The following is a 23721-nucleotide window of genomic DNA, read 5'->3' on the forward strand; positions in this document are numbered from 1 at the left end:
GTGCATGAGCAGAAGCAATTATTGTACTATTGTGCATGCGCGCATAGCATGCATCCAGCATGCACGAAGCACATCTCGGAGCAAATCAGCAGTAACAGAAGCCAGAACCCACCCATTAATCTGGCCCATGTGGGGCGATGAGGCTGCCCTGCCCACATCACCCCGCCTTCCCACCGGCCCCCACCCATCTTCTGGAGGCCAAAAATGGGACCATTTTGGGGTGGTAGAATGCTACTGGAGGCTGAGGAGGCCCCCAAAAGGAGGCATGGAGGGCTCAGGAGGCCATTTTTGGCATCACTGGCCAAAAGACAAAGGGGGGAAGGAAAGAGGGATGGACACAGAAACACACAAACAAACAGAAGTCCCTCATACACACCCCAAGGCAGCCACATCCCTTCACTAACCTTCTTTCCACCTCTAGGAGCATAACAATTTAAAAATTAATTTGTGTGTATTGTTTGGACTGCTAAATTGGCCATGCCCACTCAGTCACATGACCACCTATCCACACCCACCCAGCTGGTCTACACACACACACACCCAACAGTCTGAGGGACCATGAATTGGTCCCCTGTTTAAAAAGTATGAGGATAGCTATTTAGATAAAATAGGATTCACATATTATTTTCAATAATAGGTGAAATATCTAAAAACCAAAGGAATTTAAAAATTAGGACCTGAATCTTAGTTAACACTTACTTCCTGAAGGTGTTCAAGGAGTAAAATGGAAAACATCATATTGATGGAAATAAAATAATAAAGATTAGGTATTTTTTGAAAAGGCAAGATATTTTATTCCATTTTGATAGTTGCTTCTACCCTATTTAATTCATACAGCATAAACAAATAAGCTAATTTAATATAAGAAGCCTTGAAAGCCAGAGTCGCAGTATCTACCAGCTTGCCAAAATGGCACAATATTCAAAAGAAACAATAACGTTGCAAAACATCTTGGCTGGAATTCAAAATTTATTAGAAATAACAGAGAGAATTGAGAAGAAGAGGGAAAAAATAGAGTATATAACAGCAAAAAATGATGGGGTCAGAGTCCCAAAACTTGAACAGGAAAATGATTATAAAGACAAGACAACTGATTACTTTACCAGTGGAGTGAACATGGTTGAAAGTGGGAAAAGGGGAGTATGGAAAAGGGAATTAGATCAACAGGAACTATACCCCGGATTTCAAGGCATGGAAGAAGAAAAAGAGGAAAAACAATGGATTTAAGGAGAGAGAACTTATCAGAAGCAAGATTAACAACTAAAGATAAGCTGATTAAAATAGCAGATGGAGGGCATCGAGATTACTTAAGTGATGCTACAAGCAACAAGCTGCGGAGAGAAGTCCACAAAAATTTTATTAAGGAAATAAGTAGAAGATCAATTCCACAAATGACAAAAGAAATAAGACTATTATAACTAGAAGGATACAGGCTGATACATGAAAGTTGATAATAAAAAAATAATGTTAGAAATAATTAATGAAATGCTACAATGTCCTTCTGTTTTCTAATTTTGCACTATTTCATGCAAAAGGATGTTAAAACAACCACAGTTGAATGAGAAGTGTGGTATGTTGATAATAAAATATATAAAGATTTTGATTTAAAATACATAATGTGATGTGAATTATAAGCAATGACTGTGGAAGAGATGTATGAAAGTTATTTTTAACCAATCGACACACTTCTACAACATGATTAGTGATTAGTAATTTAGTAATCTTTAGAATGATATGTTAAATAAATAATTGATAATGATAACAAGGTACATACATGTGTTGGTTTGAAGAGAGGAAACCTGATATAATTAGCAAATGAATTTCTATTAATAAATAACAATTATAATAATAACAATGAAATGACAAGGGATATACTTAACTATATATATATATATATATATATATATATATATATATATATATATATATATATATATATATATATATATATATATATATATATATATATATATATATATATATATGTTATATTTATGCTGATAAATAAATAAAGGGAGACTAGTATAGATGTATTTCAAGCTATTTAGCTCTCATCAGCTAGCCATACCCAAGTTTGGGAATCGAATCTGTGCTCCATTGCCTCCCAGGCAGGGAGTTAACCATTTGAGCTACAGAGAACGACTCCTTTATCAGCCAGCCAGGGTGGGAGGTATATACTTAAAGTCACAACCCCTGGTATGCCCAAGTATGGGAGGAAGGTCACACTTCCACTCTCTGTCATTAGGCTCGTCACAAGAGACCATACAGACAGAAACCCAATATTGAGCCAGTGCGTGTGTGTGTGTGTGTGTGTGTGTATGTGTATATATATATATACACATACATACATACATACACGCACTGGCTCAATAAAAGGTATTGGGATACAAATAGTAAACAATGACTTGGAAAAGAGGATTAGAAATTTTGTTAGCAATCATAACTAATTCTTACTTAGAACATGTTATAAAGGTGTAATGTTATTGGATGATATTAGAAATAATTAATGAAATGTCATGTGGTTCTGTTTTTCAATTTTGGATTATTTTATGCAAAAGGATGTTAAAACAATTATAGTCAAATGAGAATTTTAGGATGGTGATAGTAAGACATATAAAGATTTTTGATTTAAAATATACAATGTGATATGAATTATAAGTAATGACTGTGGAAGAGATGCACAAAAGTTATTAGTAACCAATCGATGCACTTCTACAATATGTAACGAAATATGATTTTATTTTATTTTTTGTGTTGTGTTTGTCTGTTTAACCAAAAATTAAAAAAAAATCTTTTTTTAAAAAAAAAAAGAACTGTCGATCCCATTTTCTTTGTATTCCTGTTAATAAATAATCAACCTGGGCAGTCATGATCCATACCTTTGCCAAGGAAATCTGCTCACATCCAGGGCAAACTAAAAATATGATGCTAGTTACCCATGCAATTGTTAAAGAGTCTCTAGAGACAATAAAGTTATTGAACTTTTCATTAGCTATACTGTTATAAATATTTGTTGCTTTCTCAATCATTTCACGAAATTTATAACTGAATTAAATATATCGATAATCTCCCCCTCTGTGTTTGTGTGTGTGTGTGTGTGTCTAAGATAGAGCTATTCCATTTTAATTGAGACCTCTGCCAGAATGAAATATTTTTGTGATTGACATGGTCGTAAAATGAGTCAAAATATTGCCACTTCCCACAAACAAAAGTGCCGTACCCTGTTTTCCCCAAAATAAAACCTCCCTGGATAATAAGCCCAATTAGGCTTTTGAGCGCATGTGCCAAAATAAGCCCTCCCACAAAAATAAGCCCTCCCAAAAAATATTGAAACTGAACGACTTTACATTGTATTCTTTTTTTGTTAGGTAGAACCTACTGTTTAAGTTGTTCAAGATCCATCTGGATCTTGAACCAATCTTTTACACATCATCTTTCTGTCAATTGTCAGAATGGAAATTTTTCCATATTATTGTAAAAAAATCACCTGACTTTTAAAATTATTATTTTTTTATTTTAGAAAGAGGGGAAATACTTTGTCAAATTGACAATTAACAAGTAGATGCTTTTTTTAAGGCCAGCTAGGGGAAATATTTTAATAGATAATTAAGTCTTCCTGGGATTGGTCCATATTATATCATGTGCTTATTTACTCAAAGCTCCAGAGATTTTCTGTAAAGCAGTGAAAAGTAGGAAGCAAATTTGAAAGAGGTTATAAACTAAACTCAGTCACAGAGTTCTTGGGGTGGGGGAAGAATCCAACAGGGCTATCGGGTTCATTTCCTCCAGCATTTGTTCTTTCTTTGAGCAGACCAATTTCAAATCTGAGTTGTAGAAATCTCAATCATTATTCAAGCACATGTCTGTATAGCCATCAAAATGAAAAGTTTAGATTGATGCTTTGGTCTTTTGATGTGTGTTGTGAAGATCCAATATGCTAGGTCAGATCCATTGGTGTGGATTGATATTTTGGAAACCTCTTTGGGATGATGTTTTGGCTGCTGATGTATTATTCATTCTGATGTTCCCAGTGATCAAAGTGAATGCACTCAAGTGCCCAGAGGTTGATCCTATCCCAATTCCACATGAATGGTACCAACCAGGTGATCTCCTCATTGGAGGGATGGCTTCACAGAACCTCTATGCCTTCAGCGAGCATTCATTTTATGAAGATCCACTTCAGGAGCTATTTCAATTTTCAGAGTAAGTAAAATCCACTCTTTTCTTCATGCAACGATTCCTTGGTTGTTATTTTTTCTCAGTTATTCATGTCTTTATGAAAAAAAAGGTCCATAAACAGGTGAAAACTTTATCTGATCCAGTAAATGCTTCAGTTTCTGAGAGTTTCTGACTGTAGGTTAAATGAGACTTTTCCTTCCCATCAATTTTATTTTAAATAAAATGTCATGTAGGTTAAACATAAAAGGGGATTTAATAAAATGAAAAAAAAAATACTTTAAAATATATTGTCCCCTTATTATTAAATAAAAGAATAGAATTAATTTATTTTTCCAGAAAGAGAAATCTATCCATAAGAAGGACTATTAACATCCAATTTAGAGTTTAAGATAGGCACGTGATGGCTCACGGCTAAGATGCTGAGCTTGTCAATCAGAAAGGTCAGCAGTTTGGCAGTTCAAATTCCTAGTGCCATGTAACGGAGTGAGCTCCCGTTACTTTTCCCAGCATCTACCAAAATAGCACGTAACACGAAAACATGTAAAAAAAATTCAAGCAGAAAAATAGGGACCACCTTTGGTGGGAAGGTAACAGCCTTCCATGTGCCTCTGGCATTTAGTCATGCCGACCACGGAGACTTCTTCAGACAGCACTGACTCTTCATCTTTGAAATGGAGATGAGCAGCACTCCCCCAGAGTTGGGAATGACTAGCACATATGTGCAAGAGGTACCTTTACTTTCACCTTATTTGGAAGATAAAATTAGAAATTTAGAAATTTATGCTAAGAAAAGATTATAACAGAAAATTTAGAAAACAAATCTGCATAAAACATGGTGCTAAAAAAAATGTTATCTGAATCTGATTTTTTTTCTTAAAGTATAACCCAGTGTTTGAAGCAATGAAAAAAGACCACCAGAGTAGAAATAATTAAAAATGCTTAAGCAATTCATCATTGCCTTAAATGTTTTAGGAGTAACTTCCCAGGTGTTATATAAATTATGATAAAATTTCCTGTCATAAGTAATAGATCAATTTTAGCTGAATGAAATGAAAAGACTGAAAGATCATTATAGCAGTATCAAGAAATATTAATCTCTCTTTTACAGCCTAGGCAGAAAATGGGATTTTTCATTCTTAGCTAAGTCACCCGCCCACTAAAGAATAATTTTCTCAAAGATTTTGGAGAATTTCCCACTGCATTCTAAAATGTTGGTCTCCCTCGCAGTTTCCTGTTTTTTCCCAAGCCAACTTCAGGAATCATATGGTGTATTGCAGTGTTCTCTATGTTCCATTGATTAATTGTTCTCACTGTCAGGAAATTCCTCCTTAGTTCTAGGTTGGAAGTCTCATTGATTTTCCATTCATTGCACCTTGTCCTGCTTTCAGGTGCTTTGAAGACTAGGTTGATCCATTAACCCATTTATTTCATGAATTTTCTGAACACTTTTCACTCCACACTAAATGTGAAAGCTGTTATTCCACTAATTTTTTGGAAGGGGAAGAAATGATGAGATTATGGATTGTTACAGAATAGCAAGACACTTAGGAAATGATGGATGAAGATTCAGACAATGAAAAAAAAACTTTTTGGGGTGAAAGAGTGAAAATGAATCAAAAATAGGACAAGCATCTAAATTTAGTCTACCGTTCTTTGAAATATAGAATTACAAATATATTTAGGGAGTTCAAAGCAGAGTTAGCCCATGGTAAGATGTATAGCCAATAAATGTGATAAATTTAAATGAATGAATGAATAAATATACTTCTCAATACTGTTCTATGAATTGTACAATTGTTTCATGAAAGACTTTCTTTACTTGCAGTGTGATTACAAAATTCTACCAGCATGTCCTTTCCTTGGCCTTTGCTGTCAAGGAGATCAATGAGAACCCACAAATCTTGCCCAATGTTACCATAGGATTCCACATCTATGACAGTTACAACAATCCTAAAATGACCTATCGGACCACTCTGGACTTACTTTTCAAATCTGATAGATTTCTCCCCAACTACAAATGTGGACTTCAGAAAATTCTTCTGGCCATCATTGGAGGACTTGGATCAGATACTTCATCCCATATGGCAGAAATTCTAGGGTTCTACAAAATTCCACAGGTGGGTCCAGGGATGAGGGGATTTATCTTGTTTCTGTTAATTGATTTAAAGAATTAACCGATTGATTAAGTGTGCTCAACAGCATCCTTAAGTCTTCTTTCTCATACATCTCATCTAAGATTTAACAAGTTTTTCAAAAGAAAAGATTTCTTGGTGTAGAATGGAACCTCTCACTGTAGCCAACTCACCATGGCCAATTCACGATGGCTAACTCACTGTGGGACAGCTCTCCACAGGACAATTCAAGAATTCAATTTCATTATTTTAAATAATTAAAAATAATAACTTTTGTCATTCACATTTCATTTTGTGCCTCCTTTGTCATTCTTTCTTTAATGATTTATTCCATTTTCTAAGAATCTTTTCCTGAGATGAGTTATCCATGGTGAGTTGGCCTCTTCTTGGTGAATGCCGATGATATTAGAAATAGCAGTTAGACTTATATACCACTTCATAGGGCTTTCAGCCCTCTCTAAGTGGTTTACAGAGTAGCATATCGCCCCCACAGTCTGGGTTCTCATTTCACCCACTTCGGAAGGATGGAAGGCTGAGTCAACCTTGAGCCGGTGAGATTTGAACCACTGAACTGCAGATAACAGTCAGCAGAAGTGGCCTACAGTACTGCACTCTAACCACTGCGCCACCTCGGCTCTTGATATTTTAGCATATTTGTTGAAAAAACATCAATGTTCAGGAATTTAACCATATTCACAATATTTGGGAAATTAGGATCAGGTGTACATTCTAATCTGTCAAACCAATTTCTGAAGAGATCCATATAAATGCATGACCAAAACAAAAATCTCTCTTTAATTCCTCTATACCATGTCTTTTCTTTTAGCTCACATATGGATCATTTCCCCTGAAAGAAATTGATAGCTGTCAATCATCTTCAATTTACTTTATGGCCCCAAATGAGGTTCCCCAATATATCGGTATTATCCGATTGCTTCAGCGTTTTGGATGGAAATGGATTGGGCTCTTTGCTGTAGACACCGAGAGTGGAGAACACTTTTTGGAGAAATTGGAACCCTTGTTTTTCCAGCAGGGAATCTGCTTAGCTTTCATACAAAGGTTTCCAAAACTATTGCGCTTGGATGACTTGGGTAAATTTAGCGATATAATGTTTCATTTTTATACACATTTTGCAGACATTAAAACAAATACATACATCATCTATGGAGAATCTTTGACATTAGCTTGGCTGACAGCTCTCAAATTTTTATGGGATGCTGCAAATCGGGGAAATGCATCATTAAGCAAAGTGTGGATCACCACCAGCCAAATTGATTTCATGCTACCAGGAACTCAGAGGGAGTGGAATCTCCAATTTTATGATGGGGCCCTTGCCTTTCAAATCCATTCAAGTGAAAATCTGGAATTTGAGGAATTTCTTCAGTCCATAAGGCCATATTCAACCCATGGAGATGGATTTCGAAACCATTTTTGGGAGCACGCATTTGACTGTTTTTTCCCTAATTCGGGATTGTCATCATTGGGAAGTCAAGAATGCACTGGGGAAGAAGGACTAGGAAATCTTCCCGAATCTCTGTTTCAATTGCAGGTAACAGGTCACAGCTACAGCATCTATAATGGGGTTTATGCTGTGGCTCATTCTTTGCATAGCATGCTATCCAATGGATCCAGTCTGAGAAAAATCTTGGCAGCTAAAATGGCTAAATCTCCAGAACTGCAACCTTTTAAGGTAACATATCCCAGCAAATATATATACACACATCCATAAGTGCTCAGTGAAGAAAGTATTGTCTGGGTTAATATATTTTACACACGGTAGTAATAATAATAATATTGTTTAGATATACATAATCATAATTTTTAACATATATGTGTACACATAGTAATGTAGTCTATTCTATATCAGTATACATAATACTATTTCCCCAATTTCTATCATCCACCTCTGTTTTCTAACTTAATAAAATAACCACCCTATTTTGAAGTATTCTATATCTATCCATCATCTCTTGCCCTTTTTAAAATTTCAACTCTTATTGAGTTTTTGGTAAATCTTTCATGTTTCTCTCTTGGGATATTGTAGCTCCTTATATCAGATTTATTTAATCTAAGTATTTCATCTCTTGTTCTTGGATCTCTGGAGTTCACATCCATGGTTCTTTCTTCATTTTTAAGAGAATTTTCTCTTTATTCTCTTCTATATTTTGAACTCTTGGAGGATAATCTGTCTGCTCCATTTTGGCTGCTGATGTATTCTTTATTCTGCCTTAAGAAATTCTGTATATGTTATTCACTGATGATACTTTTTAGGTTGACTTCTTGCTCTGTTGAGGAAAACTGGAAATATGAAATTGTTTGCAATTTATAGTCTTTGTTTTGTATTGGCATTTTGTCCAATGAAACTTCATAATGAGTTTGGGAACTGAAACATAGAACTTCTAAAGTGTTGAGCTCTCTTATCATTGTTCATTCAACTTCATTGTTTTCTTCTTCTATTTCAAGTAGCTCCACCCATTTCTTCAAGGCATTTCTTTCAACAACTCAGCAGGAGAAGTAGTGTCATTTAATGAGAAGAGGGAAGTTGCAGGTGGATTTAGCATCGTCAATATGATCGCTTTTCCAAACAGGTCCATCCGGAGTGTGAAAATTGGAACTCTAGATCCTGATGCTTCTTATGGAAATGAATTGGCCATTAATGAAAGTCTGATAGAATGGCACAAAGGTTTTAATCGGGTATGGAATGTAAAGTGTTTTTTTTTTTACAACTTCTTTAAATGATGGAACAGATTTCAGTTAAAATGTCTCCAGATGATCTCTGCTGGTCATAATTTTCTTTATACTTGACTGTATTTTCAGCTGATGAAAAAGCTGAATAACCTGGCAATTACCTGTGCAAACTTTTTCATGTTACGAGCAGGTTCTTCCAGTTTCTCTGTGCAATGAATACTGTCGCCCTGGATATTGGAAGAGAAAATCTGAAGAGAAAATCTTCTGCTGCTATGATTGTGTTCCATGTCCACAAGGGAAGATTTCAAGCAAGACAGGTCAGTTATGAAACCACAAAAAATTTGAGAACATTGGGCACTTAAGGAATTGTTTCATCAAATGTTACAATAAATTCATTTTTTTATTAAAATTGAAGTTTTCTAGCCTATAAAGCAAGGAATATGGGTAATGCCTACAAATCTCAGTTATTATTAATCTCAATTAGCAATAATCACCCAGGTTTTAAAATAATATATCCTCCAGAATCCTGTAAACCACAAAACGTCTCTGTCAACGTCTAAAGCGTTTCCATGACTACTATCAACTTTAGAAGGGAGGAGAATTCTATGCATACCTTCAGTTTCATATTTCTACAAACTAGTTGGAGAATATGATTTATGATGCAGGAGAGAAGGGGGGAGTTTGGAGGGTAAAGTTCAAATGCAATTAAGCGAAAGTCAGTTTAAACCACAGAAGTAATGCTAAGATGTTGATCCTAATAAATGAAGGGGTTTTGTTTGAACTCTGTCTCGAGGCTCATAAATTAATTAGGTCATCTCTTGGGAACTTCACATGTTACAGCATTTTTGTGGCAGATATAAGAAGATCCATTTTATATTCCATTTTATATGGAATATAATATCCATTTTATATGGAATAAAAACATGATTAATTTTTGGGAGATCCTACAGATGTCCTCTGTAGACCAAGACTGTGTCATGACCCAACAATACCATATATTTTGGTCATCCAAATCTTCTGGTTTGCTCATAGGGTCATTTTGTGCCTTCCGAAGCCTTCTGGGAAGCCTCCTGAAGCCTCCTGAATGCTCTGGAGGGCAAAAACCAGCCCTACGAGCAAACCGGAAATCCATTCCCAAACTTCTGGTTTGCTGGTAGGGCCAGTTTTTTATGCTCCAGAGGTTTCAGGGAAGCTCCTGAAACCTCTGGAGGGCCTCTGGGGGGGAGGCTGTTTTTGCCCTTTCCAGACTCCTAGAAAGCCTCTGGAGTCTGGGAAAGGTGAAAAAAGCACCCTAAAAATGTGGACACATGTACATGCCCGCTGGGGTCATGCACATAGCATTATTGGTGCAGCGTGCCTGCCCCCAACCCCCCTGTGCTCCCCCCTTTTGGCACGCAAATCAAAAAGGGTTTACTATATTCAGTGTATATTACATGAAGTCCTTCAATATTTTTTGATACTGTCTACAAAAAATGGTTTCAACAAAATTATTTATTATTAAGGATGATTCTGTGGTGTGGGAAGTGCTGCTAAATAGTGCTCATCTTATTTAGTGGTATTCCTCAAAATCTGAAAATATCATAGTAGCTTTCAAACTCTTGTGCATCATGTGAAATCTTTGATGTTTCAAACATTTCCTCCAAATTTCAGTAAACTGGGATATTAAAATAAAGGACAGAAAATAATTATTTTTAATACATTTTAGACAGGGTTTTCATTTGGAAACTATATATACATATATCCCACAGGAATGGAGGACTTTTTGTTTATTTAGTTGTCTGTTTGTTAAATTTGTTTGCCACCCATGTTGCCACAAGGTGACCCATGTTATATGGTAGTTATGGACATAATTATGTGAAAATGTAAACTAGGACATTTAAGAAAGCATTTGAAATGCAGTTAAGTTCCTTGCAGAAGTAAGTGAAAAATAACAGAGCAATCAATGTTATCTATAGATCACAGTCTATTAACTAATTAATTAAATAAACACATTTCTACACTACAAAACTCCAAAATACTCTGGATAGTTTGACAAATATGAAATTATAATAGCAATAAAAATATATAATTATCAGAAGACAGCAACCAAATTTCTCCACCATTTAAATTTAAATTATTGCAATGGATTTTTACAACTTCATATATTTTCATTCCACACCTGAGTAAATAATTGATTTTTGAAATAGTTGGCAAATGGATTGTGATAACTTTGGAATATAGCTATGCAGGGAAAAGATCACAAAATGAATCATCATTCTTCAAAAAGTACCATAAAATGTTTATTAAAAAGTGGCTAGTAGGAAATAGGTGAGTTTTATTTTGTTCCTTTATCCAGATGCAGAAGATTGTTTCAAGTGTCCTGAAGATCAGTATCCAAGCAAGGAACAAGATCGATGCCTTAACAAAACAATGAGCTTCCTTTCCCTTAAAGAACCTTTGGGGATCAGTCTGGCCACAGCTGCTTTTATCTTCTCCCTCATGACAACAAGCGTGCTTGGAATTTTCCTTAAGCGTAGAGATACCCCCATCGTCAAGGCCAACAACCGGGACCTCACTTACACACTACTCATTGCCCTTCTGCTCTGTTTTTTCTGTCCCTTGTTATTCCTTAGTCAACCAGGGAAAATAATCTGCCTTTTCCGTCAACCAGCATTTGGCATCATCTTCTCAGCTGCTGTTTCTTGTGTGTTAGCTAAAACTATTACTGTGGTTGTAGCTTTCATGGCTACTAAGCCAGGTTCTTCAGTGAGAAAATGGGTGGGGAAAAGATTGGCCCTTTCCATTGTCATTTCTTGCTCTCTTCTTCAAGCAGGACTTTGCATTCTGTGGTTGGCAACATCTCCTCCATTCCCTGAGTTAGACATGAATTCCCTTACAGAAACCATGATTTTGCAATGTAATGAAGGCTACATCTTCATGTTCTATTGTGTCCTGGGCTATCTGGGCTTCTTGGCTATTGCCAGCTTCATTGTGGCTTTTCTTGCCCGTAATTTACCTGATACCTTTAATGAAGCCAAATTCATCACTTTCAGCATGTTGGTCTTCTGCAGTGTATGGATCTCCTTTGTTCCAACTTATCTGAGCACCAAAGGAAAAGCCATGGTGGCTGTGGAGATCTTCTCCATCTTGTCTTCCAGTGTTGGCTTATTGGGGTGTATCTTTTTCCCCAAATGTGTTATCATTGTATTCAGGCCAGAACTTAATAGCAGGCACCAATTAATCAAACGGAATAATTAAATTAGGTCTACATTCTTTATTACTTACAGGGAAAGAATATTAGAAAAGGAAAATTAAGGATTGGTCTTTTCAAATCTTTTCAATTTTCCTTCCTATCCTCCATTACATAACAACATATCTATTTTGTACTTATAATCTCTCCTCCGTTTCCTAAATTAGTTGTGCCCCCAGTTACGGAAGCAACAAAAGAAGGAAAGAAGGAAGAAAGGAAAGAAAAAAAAAATTCTGAAACATGTTTTTGTGTCTGAAACTTAAGCCTTTTTGCTATGCTATTCTACTCCATTCTATGAAATCAGATTCTACTACAAATTTAATAAAAGGAAATACAACATTATTTTCTTTGTTTGTTTATTATTCTCTGATCTTTTTTGATGCCACTTTTAATGTCTGCTAAAAAGGACAAAGTCTAGACATAGACTTTGGGTTGGTAATTCTCCCTTGGTTTAAAATAAGTTACAAGGTGTGATCTATTTTTATTGTTTGCTTAAATTATTGGGTTAAAAGAAATGGAAATTTAGCAGGCTATGAAAAAAAATGAATGTGTGAGTGTGGTACATAATTTGATAGACTATTAAGGGTCTGCAGCCAAGAGTTTGAAACTAGTGGTACTTAAGGGAAGAGTAGTGGACATTAATGAAAACAAGAGATTTGATGGATCATCTCAATTTTATTTTTATTCATTCAAAAACAATTAAACAATTTTTAAAAATGTTAGAATAATAAAAACATCTGCAAAATAAATACACATTCCAGCCATGATGGTTAATCATCTACAAGTAAAACCATGTTATGGGTCTCTTAACACCCCATTAAAGAAGAGTTACCTACTATCAGACCCTATCCCATGCTCCTTTCCACACAACTTTAATAACCCAGGCGAGGAATGGATCTAATACACAAGTGGCCAAACTAATAGCTTAGAGGATCTTGTCCACCTCCTCAAGTTCCATTGGTTTCAGGTCACCTTGCCACACCACACAGATCTTGCCTTACAGTTGGAGTCCAACATGTAGTTTATTTGAGTGATATGTCCAGCCAATGTGCAATGATGCTTTAACTATTACTTCCTCCATGAAGGGACCAAGTCACCTAAAATATGTATTACTTGGACAAGGCTAGATCCAGAAGGATGGATGAAACTTTAGGATGAAACCAGTTTCAGGTGAGACATCAGAGGAAAACGTAAGTCACAGGTGGCAATATAGGAAAAACATTAAAATTTCCCCTACTGAAGATTTCAGAGCTACAAGTATATCAGAATGGTATAAAACAGGGGTCAGCAACCTGTGGCTCTGAAGCCAGATGTGACTCTTTCATCCCTCTGCTGCAGCTTCCTGTCATTGGTCGGCTCCACAATTGATAGGGCTTTCAGTTAGGACAGAAAAAGAATGCTGCACAGGAGGAGACTCTATGGTGGTGGAACTGGACTTCCGGTCAGCTTGAAAATTGAATGGGGGGTGGGCTTCTGTTTAGGGCCTTTGTGCCTCTTTCTGTGTTTAAGATTGCTGACCACTGGTATAAACCCTTTCAAATGGTTAACTTAAAACTATTTTCTAATTTTGATGAATCTTACTCTTATTAAAAACATAACCAAAACCTAGAAGAAGATAGTTAAGTGTGTCTTTTTATCAATTGTTCCTTGCTGTTTAAATCAGGCCTCAGAACAATAATGTAACATTTAGGGAAAAAGATGCATCCCAGGAGGGCAGCAGTAGAGCACAAGATAGAGAAGATCTCCACAGCCACCATGGCTTTTCCCCTAGTGCTAAGATAGGTTGGAACAAAGGAGACCCATACACTGCAGAAAGCCAGCATGCTGAAGGTGATAAACTTAGCTTCATTAAAGCTGTCAGGTAATTTACGAGCAAGAAAAGCCACAATAAAGCTGGCAATAGCTAAGATACCCATGTAGCCCAAAACACAGTAGAAGAAGAAAGCTGAACCTTCATTGCATTGTAAAATAATTTCTTGGGACTCTGATTGCATGTTCAACTCAGGGAATGGGGAAGATGTCGACAACCAAACAATACAAATACATACTTGTAAGAGAGAGCATGAGAAGACAATAGAAAAGGCCAATCTTTTCCCCACCCATTTCCTCATAGGAGAACCAGGTTTAGTGGCCATGAAAGCCACAACCACAGTAATAGTTTTGGCCAGGATACTAGAAATAGCCACTGAGAAAGTGATGCCAAAAGCTGATTGTCGGAGAAGGCAGGTCACTTTGCCAGGATGGCTGAGAAAGAACAAAGAGGAGAGAAAACAGAGCAGAAGAGAGACAAGGAGGGTGTAGGTGAGGGACCGGTTGTTGGCTTTGACAATGGGAGTATCCTTGTGCTTAATAAATGTTCCAAGTACCCAACATGTCAAGAAGAAGAAACAAAGAGTCGTTGAGGTTAACCCAATTCCTAGGGTTTCTTCAATATTTAAAAAGACCACTCGTTTCACAATGCATTCTATCTTTTCCTCATTTGGATAGTGATCTTTTGAACATTCAAAACAGTCATCCATATCTGAAAAAAAAAAGTCATGGAATTTGTCATCTACGCATTTCCTAGTTTTATTTTTGAGTGGGGAGGGACCACATGTTATTCTTTTTGAGTTGTTTCCAATAGCTCTAAGTTTGATCGTGTTTCTATGTAAGCACAATTTTAATTCTATTTTATCATTTACGGTTGGCATAAAATGAAGTGCAATTAATCTTAAAATGCAGTCTTTCTAATATTTTTGAAAATTGGTAAAATAGAGACATTTTTTAAAAAATGGAATAAGACTCTGATGATCGATGTAAGATTTGAATAACAGAAGCAGATGGAGAAACATTTAGATTCGTCCCAATGTAATTCATTTAAACCCTGTAGCTTTTCTCCTTCTAAAGGGTGAGTAAACTAGGAAACATCGGTATTTTTATTTTGAGAAAAAAGGTATGATTTTACAAGAAAATACCATTGATTTACTTTCGATATTGCTGTTGTTCAGTTGCTAAGCCATGTCTGATTCTTTGCTATCTCATGGACCATAGCACACTATTTTCCCCATCCTCCACTGTCTCCCTGAGTCTGCCCAAACTCGCGCCCACTGTGTCAATGACACTATCTATGTATCCAATGCTATTCAGTCTCCTTCTCCTTTTGCCTACAATCTTTCCAGTGAGTCCTCTCTTCTCATTTGGTGGACAAAATATTTGAACTTCAGCTTCTGTTCCTGTCCTTCCAAAGCAATGTCAGGATTTATTTATTTTAGGGTTGAACGCTTAACATAGGAAAAAGTATATTACTGTGTTCCAATGAATTTTGGCCTGACCTTTGTGATGCTTCTATGTTATATGAGATAACATTAATAGGTTCTACAGGCAGCCCCCTTATATGAATGTTTGATCTATTCACAAATCTTCCCTTTTCTAATGAAGCTTTTTTCATTTCCCTTATTTTCATGCTTTCATGAAAAATGGAAAACAGTGGAAGAAGTGACAGTTCATTGACAACTAAACTGACCTGAACCATTCAAACATTTGTTAGTTGTATTTTGCAATTTTATCAGCAGTCATTTTTTTTTATTTTAATTTAATTTATTCTCCTTATTTTGTAATCTAGTTTTGCACTGGAATTGATTTAAATTGCAACTAGAAGCTTAAATGTAACTAGATTCTTATTTCTCTGCCCTGTTTGAAAAAGGAACATTGTGGCTCTCAAAAACTCTATGGCTCAATGCATCTATAGTTTGCGTTTGTATAGCAAACATGACCTGTAGGCATCTCAATGGCAAATTGAGTTTGATCCACAGATAAAGAAATGAATATTTGCCATAAAGTATTCATAAATCTAATAATTGTATACATCCTAAATGTGTTACAGTTTGCTTAAGAATATCTAATGAAAGCTTCCTGGAATGTCTAACTTACCCATTTGATTTGAAATCTTCCCTTCCGGACATTGAATACAGTCATAACAACAGAATTTTTTTTCTTCATCTCCTTTCTTCCAAAATCCAGGGAAACAATGATCATTACACTGAGAAAGTGGAAGAGCCTATTGATAAACATAAAAGATTTTGAAAAGGGCAATCTTTAAAACAGTTTCTCATTTTTTCCCCTTTATGGAGACAGATAATATTTTACATCCCAGTGGGCTGCTGAATTTTATCATCTTGGATTTATACTGTGCATTAAAAAGGTGTTGAAATTACAAGGATGTGTAAGAGGACTTGAAGAGGGGAAAATGTTGTAATATAGTTGCAGAGCCACGCTGAATCACATAGGAGAAAACAAACTCCTAAAACGCCATAACATCCTGATAGTGCATAACATAACATCCTGAGATGTGCCTTACCAATGACGTCCAGGATTTGACCATACATAGACAGAACTTTCCTGAGTAGTAGATTAGAGATTGTACTTTTACAGGCTGTTTTTAATCACATGCTATTGCTCCCCCTGCCTTTGTCCTATCTCAATAAAAGGGGCTCTCAGACCCCCAATCTGGGTCGCTCCATCCCAAGAAAGATCGTGTCCTGTATTTTCTCCACATTGGCCTCATGGACGAACCACAGGAACATCACATTTGGTAGCAGAGGATGGTTATATTACAGAAAAAGAAATTAAATAAAGGAAGGAAGACCTGCCTACTATTCAAGAATGGAAACTGAAAGTAACAAACCTAGCTGAGATGGCTAAAATATCTGCATATCTCAAGGACCATTCAAATGAGAGACTGGAGTGGAGAAGATGGATTGACTATACTCAAAATAAATATGGGACTAAGAAATTTCAGATAGCTTATGACTAAAAAACTAGGAATGATATAAGTTGTTTAGAGCAAGCCTAGCAAGGAGGAGTTAAAGCTCAAATGAAAGATTTTATTAACTTTTTAAAGTTTATTTTAGAATGTTCTTGTTAAAGATTTATACCCTGTATTGGTTCTAGGAAGCCGGGGGGGGGAGGGGAAGGTTGGGAGGGTGGGGGGAGGGTGGGGGAGGGAAGTAAATGTTTGTAAAAGTTTGTTTTTCAAAATTTTCAATTAAAAAAAATCATACTACCAATCTGTCAATATAGTAAATGAAACTTTGCACAGGACATGACTTCCACCTCGTTCAACAACAGAAATCAGATTTGGAAAATCACCAGCTTCAGTATGGTTTAACAGACAATGATCAACAGATCATAATGGATCAAAATGTAATTTGTGCAGGCTGTAGAATAGAATAGAGTAGAGCTGAGTAGTGTAGAGTAGAGTAGAGTAGAGTAGAGTAGAGTAGAGTAGAGTAGAGTAGAATAGAATAGAATAGAATAGAATAGAATAGAATAGAATAGAATAGAATAGAATAGAATAGAACTCAACTCTTTATTGGCCAAGTGTGACTGAACACACGAGGAATTTGTCTTTGGTGCATGTGCTCCCAGTGTTTGCACAGGACATGAATTCCACCCCCGTTCAACAACAGAAATCAGATTTGGAAAATCACTAGCTTCAGTATGGTTTAACAGACAATGATCAACAGATCATAATGGATCAAAATGTAATTTGTGCAGGCTGTAGAGTAGAGTAGAGTAGAGTAGAGTAGAGTAGAGTAGAGTAGAGTAGAGTAGAGTAGAGTAGAGTAGAGTAGAGTAGAGTAGAGTAGAACAGAACAGAACAGAACAGAATAGAACAGAACTCTTTATTGGCCAAGTGTGATTGGACACACAAAGAATTTGCCTTTGGTGCATATGCTCCCAGTATATATAAAAAGACAAGATACATTCATCAAGAATCATAAAGTACAATACTTAATGATAGTCATAGGGCAAAAATAAGCAATCAGGGAAAAAATCAATATCAATATAAATCGCAAGAATACAAGCAACAAGTTACAGTCCTGCAGTCATAAGTGGGAGGAAATGGGTGATAGGAATGATGAGAAGAATTATAGTAATAGTAATGCAATCTTACTGAATAGTTTGACAGTGGTGAGGGAATTATTTGTTTAGCAGAGTGATGGCATTTGAGAAAAAATGTTCTTGTGTCTAGTTGTCTTGTTGTGCACAATCATGATTACCTACCTGGTTAAATCCAGGGTGCCAAATAATTGTGTTCCCCTGAATGATGAGTTCTTTTCCTTTTGGAACCTTGGACCTAAATTCTCCAACTTTAACTCTCTGAAAAGATCTGTTCGGAAAAGTGATCATGTTGACAATGTCAAAACCACCTTGGCCTTCCCTTTTGTCTTTAAAGAAGACTCTTTCTCCAGCTGAGTTGTTAAAAGAAATCCCTTGAAGGAATGTGTGGAGCTACTTGAAGAATGATAAGAAAAAGGGAGTCCAAAAGAAAACAAATGATTAGGGCTACAAAGATTAAAACTTCCCTTTATTTTACTCTCATTTTTCAGGAAATGGAAAAAAAATGTCTTCCTAACTTGAAATAAAGAAGAAGAAAATATCAACCCAGAATGAAAGGTCAATATATGAGGTTTGGAACTCGTTTTGATGGTATTAGTAAAGGATGATAAGTATTTTAAAGCAACAAGCACAACAGTTTTCCTGGTAGTTTACTTTAAGTCCAAAACCTAACATAATTTCATGAAGTTTTAAGTTTCTGGGTGTTATCATCAAAGAGGACCTGACTGGGGCACTCATCTTCTTGTATTCTGTAACTTAGAATCACCTATTACACCATCAGCCTTGTTGTCTCAATGTTTCTATTGATATGTGATTATAGGCCAGAGCAAACAAGTTATACTCAGTAGTGGATGAGAATGACTATCCACTAAAACAAAAGGTAGGCAAAGCATCTTTTGAGATATTACCTGCCAAGGCTGAAGATCTGGAAATTCAAACCTTTGAATCACTCTCTGTTGGGCTCTCATTCTCACTGCCTCGTGCAAAGAATGGGCCACTGCATAGACAGCATTGTAGATACTGTAGCTTTGGCCAGTCAGCTGCAACTCAAACAGAGGTGTGGGCAAATCCCCCAAATTCTCTTCTCCACTACAAATTTCATCGTACATTATGGTTAATTCCTCATTTGGAAATGAACAGTCAAACAATTGCTCCCAAACGTTTTGAAAAAATCCGTTTTTGTGGGTTGAAGGCTTGATAGCTTGAAGAAATTCTTTGAAGCCTTGAACTTCTCTTGAGTGCACTGTAAAGGAAAGGGCCCCGTAGAACAACTGGAGATCCAAACCTCTTTGAAATGCTGTCAGTATGAAATCAATTGGGTCCATCAGGATCCAAACCTTTCTAAATGATGTGCTCTCTTTATCCTCTAGCTCACACAGAAACACAGCAATTCTGAGCCACAAAATTGTGAATGATTCTCCATAGACAAGAAAAGCATTTGCTTTCTGATCTGTTAGTTTATTGCAGATAATTGAGTTTCCCTGAAGTAATTCAGACACATTCTCCAAATTAACTAGTTGTGGAATATTTTGTGAGAAAGCTGTGCAGATGCCATTCTGGGAAAACAATGACTGCAGTTTCTGGAAGAAACGTTCTCCTTTATTAGTATCAAGAGTGAAGACTCCAATCCATGTCCATCCAAAATAAAGAAGAAGTTGTATAACTCCAGTGTACTGATGGTCCTCATGTGGGACCATGCAATAAAGCGAAGATAACTTAGTAGTCTGGAACTCTTCTTGGGCAAAAGAGCCATAAGTCAACTAAACTAAAAAAAGGAGAGCCATTATTCATGAAAATCAAGGGGAAAATACGGGGGAAATGATTGCTTTCTGGATATATATTGAATGAAGTTGTCCCTACACTGAAAATTTCTACAATTACACATAGATTATGGAAGATGAACAATATAAGCAATAAAATCTCAAAATGAAATATTTTCTCACCATTATGAACTGTTATGAACCAAAATTAGCATCCTGATATAGAGTTCCAGAACATTCATTCCCATAAACACCTCAATAGCTAAATCTAGGGAGAAGCAACTTAAAAGCAACCAAGGAGAGAATCAACTGAGAACTAAGGAGAAATTTCCTAAATCAACTGATGGAGGAGCTTGCCTTCAAAAGTTGTGGGTGTTCCATCAATGAAGGCTTTCCAAAAGAAACTGGACAATCATTGATCTGAAATAGCATAGGGTCTCCTGCTCGAGCAGGACATTGGACTAGAAGACCTTCAAGATCCTTTCCAACTCTATTATTCTATGTTCTTTAGAGCTAGACTTATTGAACTACCTTCTGCTCTGGATGCTGGCAGAATAAAATATTTAAGCATAAAATCCATGAGATTCTGGAGAAATGGAAACAGTTAAGAATATTCTACCTTAGTGTTTTACATACATACATACATACATACATACATACATACATACATACATACATACATACATCTCCAAAAAGACTCAAGTGCACCAATCACCCAATAATTCCAGAAAAAGCAGTTGAGTTTTATACCAAACTATTTTTATCAGATCCCAATGAAGACAGAGCAAGGAGAGGTACCACCTATTACCAGAAGGCAGTCAAAACACAATATTTGGCCACTTAAATAAGTTTAAGGTTTTTCTTTAATTTATGTTTTCCATTTTAATATTCTGATCTGTGATCATGGTAAAAAAATTTCATTTTTGAATATTGCATTCCCTTGAGCCCAAACACTGCATTGTGGAATCAAATTACAGAAGGATTGCAAAATGGACTTCAGTGTAGTTCTGCAGAAAGACATAGCAAACATCTAATATCTAACATTCATCACAAAAGAAGGGAAAGTTTCTATCTCATCCCCTGCCCAAATTACCTGTGGAATTTTGTAGACGTTTACACTTTCTGCCATATAAGATGATGTATCCGAGCCTAATCCTCCTACAATGGCCATGAGATTCTTCTGACTGTCACATTTGTAGTTAGGGACAAATCCCTGGGATTTGAAAAGCAGGTCCAGAGTGGTGCGATAGGTCATCCTTGGATCATGGTAACTATCATGGATGTGGAACCCGAGAGTGAGGTTAGGTAAGATCTGGAAGTCCTCATTGATCTCCTTCACAGCAAAGACTAATGCAAGGATGTGCTGGTAGAATTTAGTTATTATACTGCAAATAGGTTAAATACACCCATTGAAAAATGATTCTACAATTCTTGTAAGGGGACAAAATCTCTATAAGAAGAAGAAGCATTTCTGTCTCTTATTGAAGTAATAAATGACAGTTTTCTAAAACACTCAATAATTAGAGCAGAATTTAAATATACTTTTTACACAATATTTCTATGATTTGAAACAGATGTGTACTACAACAATATAGTAGCTTTTTTCAAGCTACCACTTTTATTTTCTATCCACATAACAGAGAACTAAATATGAATAGATAATGTAGACTTTATTTTAAAAAGTATGTTAATCTCATTAAATGTTCCTCAAAAGACTTCTTGCAGCATATGTTTCATACATTTTACAAGAAAGACTTTAATTATTCCTTCTCCCACACCCAAATGCATTTGAAAGACAAACAAGGTTAGATAACATATAAAACCCAGCATTTATGTTCAAACAGCTTTTATTTATATAAGAAAGATTTGGAGGACTTGGTTAAGATTGAAAACGGCATGTAAAGAAAAGAAAACCCTTACAGTGGTAAGCCATAAACTTTTAAAGATGGATGTTCCTTAAATATAATTTCATAAAAGTGGTAAACAATTTGAGACACCATCCCACCAATGACAAAGTCACCCGGCTGGTACCACTCATGTGGAACAAGGAAAGCATCCCGTGCAGGGCACCTCAGAGTAACTACTTTGTTCATCAGGAATACCAGAGGGAGAAACTTCATAACTTTCTGCTTATGGTGAAAATATCTGGGCCTATCATTCGAAGAGATGTTCTGGCAGATAAGACAGGAGGAAGAGAATATGTGGAAGTGAAACTCAGAGAATCAGCATTACCCTTTCCTTCCTCCCTGTGGCTCTTGAAATATTTATAGGGATTGTTTCTCACGTCCTATCCCCTTCTTCACAGAACCTTTGTTGTTTGGCCTACTAGAATAATGATGTGATTTCAGCAATTCATAAGGGACATAATTACCATTGAGCAATAGGCAACCTGGAAATTTTCTTTATATAATAATAGGTGAAATGTCTAAAAACTATAGGAATTTAAAAATTAGGACCTGAATCTTAGTTATCACTTGCTTCCTGAAGATGTTCAAGGAGTAAAATGGAAAACATATTATACTGATGGAAATAAAGTAATGAAGATTGTAGGTATTTTTTGAAAAGACAAGATATTTTATTCCGTTTTGAGAGTTGCTTCTACCCTATTTAATTCATACAGCATACCTTTGTATTTACTGTTACCCAGCACAAATTATTTCTGTCAAACAAATTACCTGCCATGGTTTTGCATTTTCATATTTTGGTGATTTATGCATCACTAAATGCTTGTGATTAGATTGAAGTAAGAAGAGAGCATGTAAAGTTTGAGCCAATACATAGACAGCATTATAGCTGTGCCCAGTTAACTGTACCTCAAAAAGAGACCCAGGAATGTCCTCCAGCTTTTCCTCTCCTGTACAAATGTTGTTATCGACTAGAGTTGAATGAGAAGATGGCAATGAACAATCAAACACTTGTTCCCAGAAAAGTGGGGGGAAACCATCTTCTTGAATCCAAGAAGGTTTTATAAACTTTAGGAATTCATTGTATCCTGAAATTTGCTTTGGGTGAATTGTAAAGAAAATGGCACCATCAAAGAACGGTCAATCCCTGGAGGAGGAGCCAACGTCTCAACAATATGAACATGCGGTCTCGAAGCTCCAGAAAGCTGCCCAATACTTTTGCCACTGGGTGGTCCAATTGGACCTAAACCATCCCATAGAGACGTTGAACAGGAAGAATACATCTTGCTGATCTCAGGGACAACACAAAGTTCCTGATTGATCCAAGAGAAGTTCTTCAAGCAGGCAACAAAATGTCCAGCCCCAGACTGATGAAGTTGGGACCGCTACAGAAGGGAAGGGAAGTGGAAAGAGAAAGTGTGTCCAAATGGTGCGGAAACTTTACTGTTTTGGAAAAAACAGCCCAAAATTATTATTTTTTAAAGTTAAATTAAACCTGAAAGCAGAAGAAAATAAGCAGCATAATTAACCTATATTGGATTCCTTTGGATAATGTGTTTCTTTTTCACTGTAATTTTACTTTGTGGATTGAAGGGCTCACAACTTTTTTTAAAAAAGAAAATGGATCAGTTTTTCTTGTTCAATTTTTTTATTTTTATTTTTTAATTTAGGGATTAAGGTCTTCTTTATTTCAACAAGGACTTTTATTACTTGCTTTTTCTTTTAAGTTTGAAATAACATTAGAGAGTGGGAAGCAATACTGCCACTTGGAGGCTGGAGGCTTGAGTTTTTGAAACAATGCACTTTCCCTTTTCCTTTTGATCTCACTGACTTTGCATCTCGTGGCTTGGCAACTTGTTTATAGAAAGTGATATGAAGCAAGGGCATGAATTGCACTTTGAGAGTCTTACTGGCAGTGGGAGAGAAAAAGAAACAGAACCTTCTTTTTT

General features: G+C 36.1%; 2 protein-coding genes across 2 annotated transcripts; one reads left to right on the forward strand and one right to left on the reverse strand.

The window, feature by feature from the left end:
* Positions 1 to 3934: 3934 nt before the first annotated feature.
* On the forward strand, positions 3935 to 12508 carry LOC148046485 (vomeronasal type-2 receptor 26-like). The gene is made up of 6 exons (XM_087714773.1): positions 3935 to 4203; positions 6005 to 6296; positions 7138 to 8001; positions 8778 to 9005; positions 9190 to 9316; positions 11335 to 12508. Exons 1-6 carry the CDS (start codon positions 3935 to 3937, stop codon positions 12234 to 12236), a joined length of 2682 nt encoding a protein of 893 aa, XP_087570899.1. The 3' UTR covers positions 12237 to 12508.
* A 1339-nt stretch (positions 12509 to 13847) lies between these two features.
* LOC148046486 (vomeronasal type-2 receptor 26-like) lies at positions 13848 to 23610 on the reverse strand. The gene is made up of 6 exons (XM_087714774.1): positions 23604 to 23610; positions 22544 to 22743; positions 20962 to 21231; positions 19017 to 19868; positions 16138 to 16264; positions 13848 to 14749 (listed from the first exon to the last, which is right to left on the reverse strand). Exons 1-6 carry the CDS (start codon positions 23608 to 23610, stop codon positions 13848 to 13850), a joined length of 2358 nt encoding a protein of 785 aa, XP_087570900.1.
* Between the last annotated feature and the right edge of the window lie 111 nt (positions 23611 to 23721).

Source organism: Thamnophis sirtalis, unplaced genomic scaffold (assembly GCF_051295495.1).
Source record: "Thamnophis sirtalis isolate CommonGarterSnake01/CBP01778 unplaced genomic scaffold, rThaSir2_p1.2 scaffold_4, whole genome shotgun sequence".
NCBI classification, from domain to species: Eukaryota; Metazoa; Chordata; class Lepidosauria; order Squamata; family Natricidae; genus Thamnophis; species Thamnophis sirtalis.

What these genes read in the sequence shown, in the direction of transcription:
- LOC148046485 (XM_087714773.1), top strand. Translation starts at nt 3,935, where the DNA reads ATGCTAGGTCAGATCCATTGGTGTGGATTGATATTTTGGAAACCTCTT. An exon ending in GAGCTATTTCAATTTTCAGA is followed by an intron (nt 4,204 to 6,004) that starts GTAAGTAAAATC and finishes CTTTACTTGCAG; the next exon opens with TGTGATTACAAAATTCTACC. An exon ending in GAAGATTTCAAGCAAGACAG is followed by an intron (nt 9,317 to 11,334) that starts GTCAGTTATGAA and finishes TCCTTTATCCAG; the next exon opens with ATGCAGAAGATTGTTTCAAG.
- LOC148046486 (XM_087714774.1), bottom strand. An exon ending in AAAATGCAAAACCATGGCAG is followed by an intron (nt 21,232 to 22,543) that starts GTAATTTGTTTG and finishes AAATTCTACCAG; the next exon opens with CACATCCTTGCATTAGTCTT. An exon ending in CAGATCTTCAGCCTTGGCAG is followed by an intron (nt 16,265 to 19,016) that starts GTAATATCTCAA and finishes GTTTATCAATAG; the next exon opens with GCTCTTCCACTTTCTCAGTG.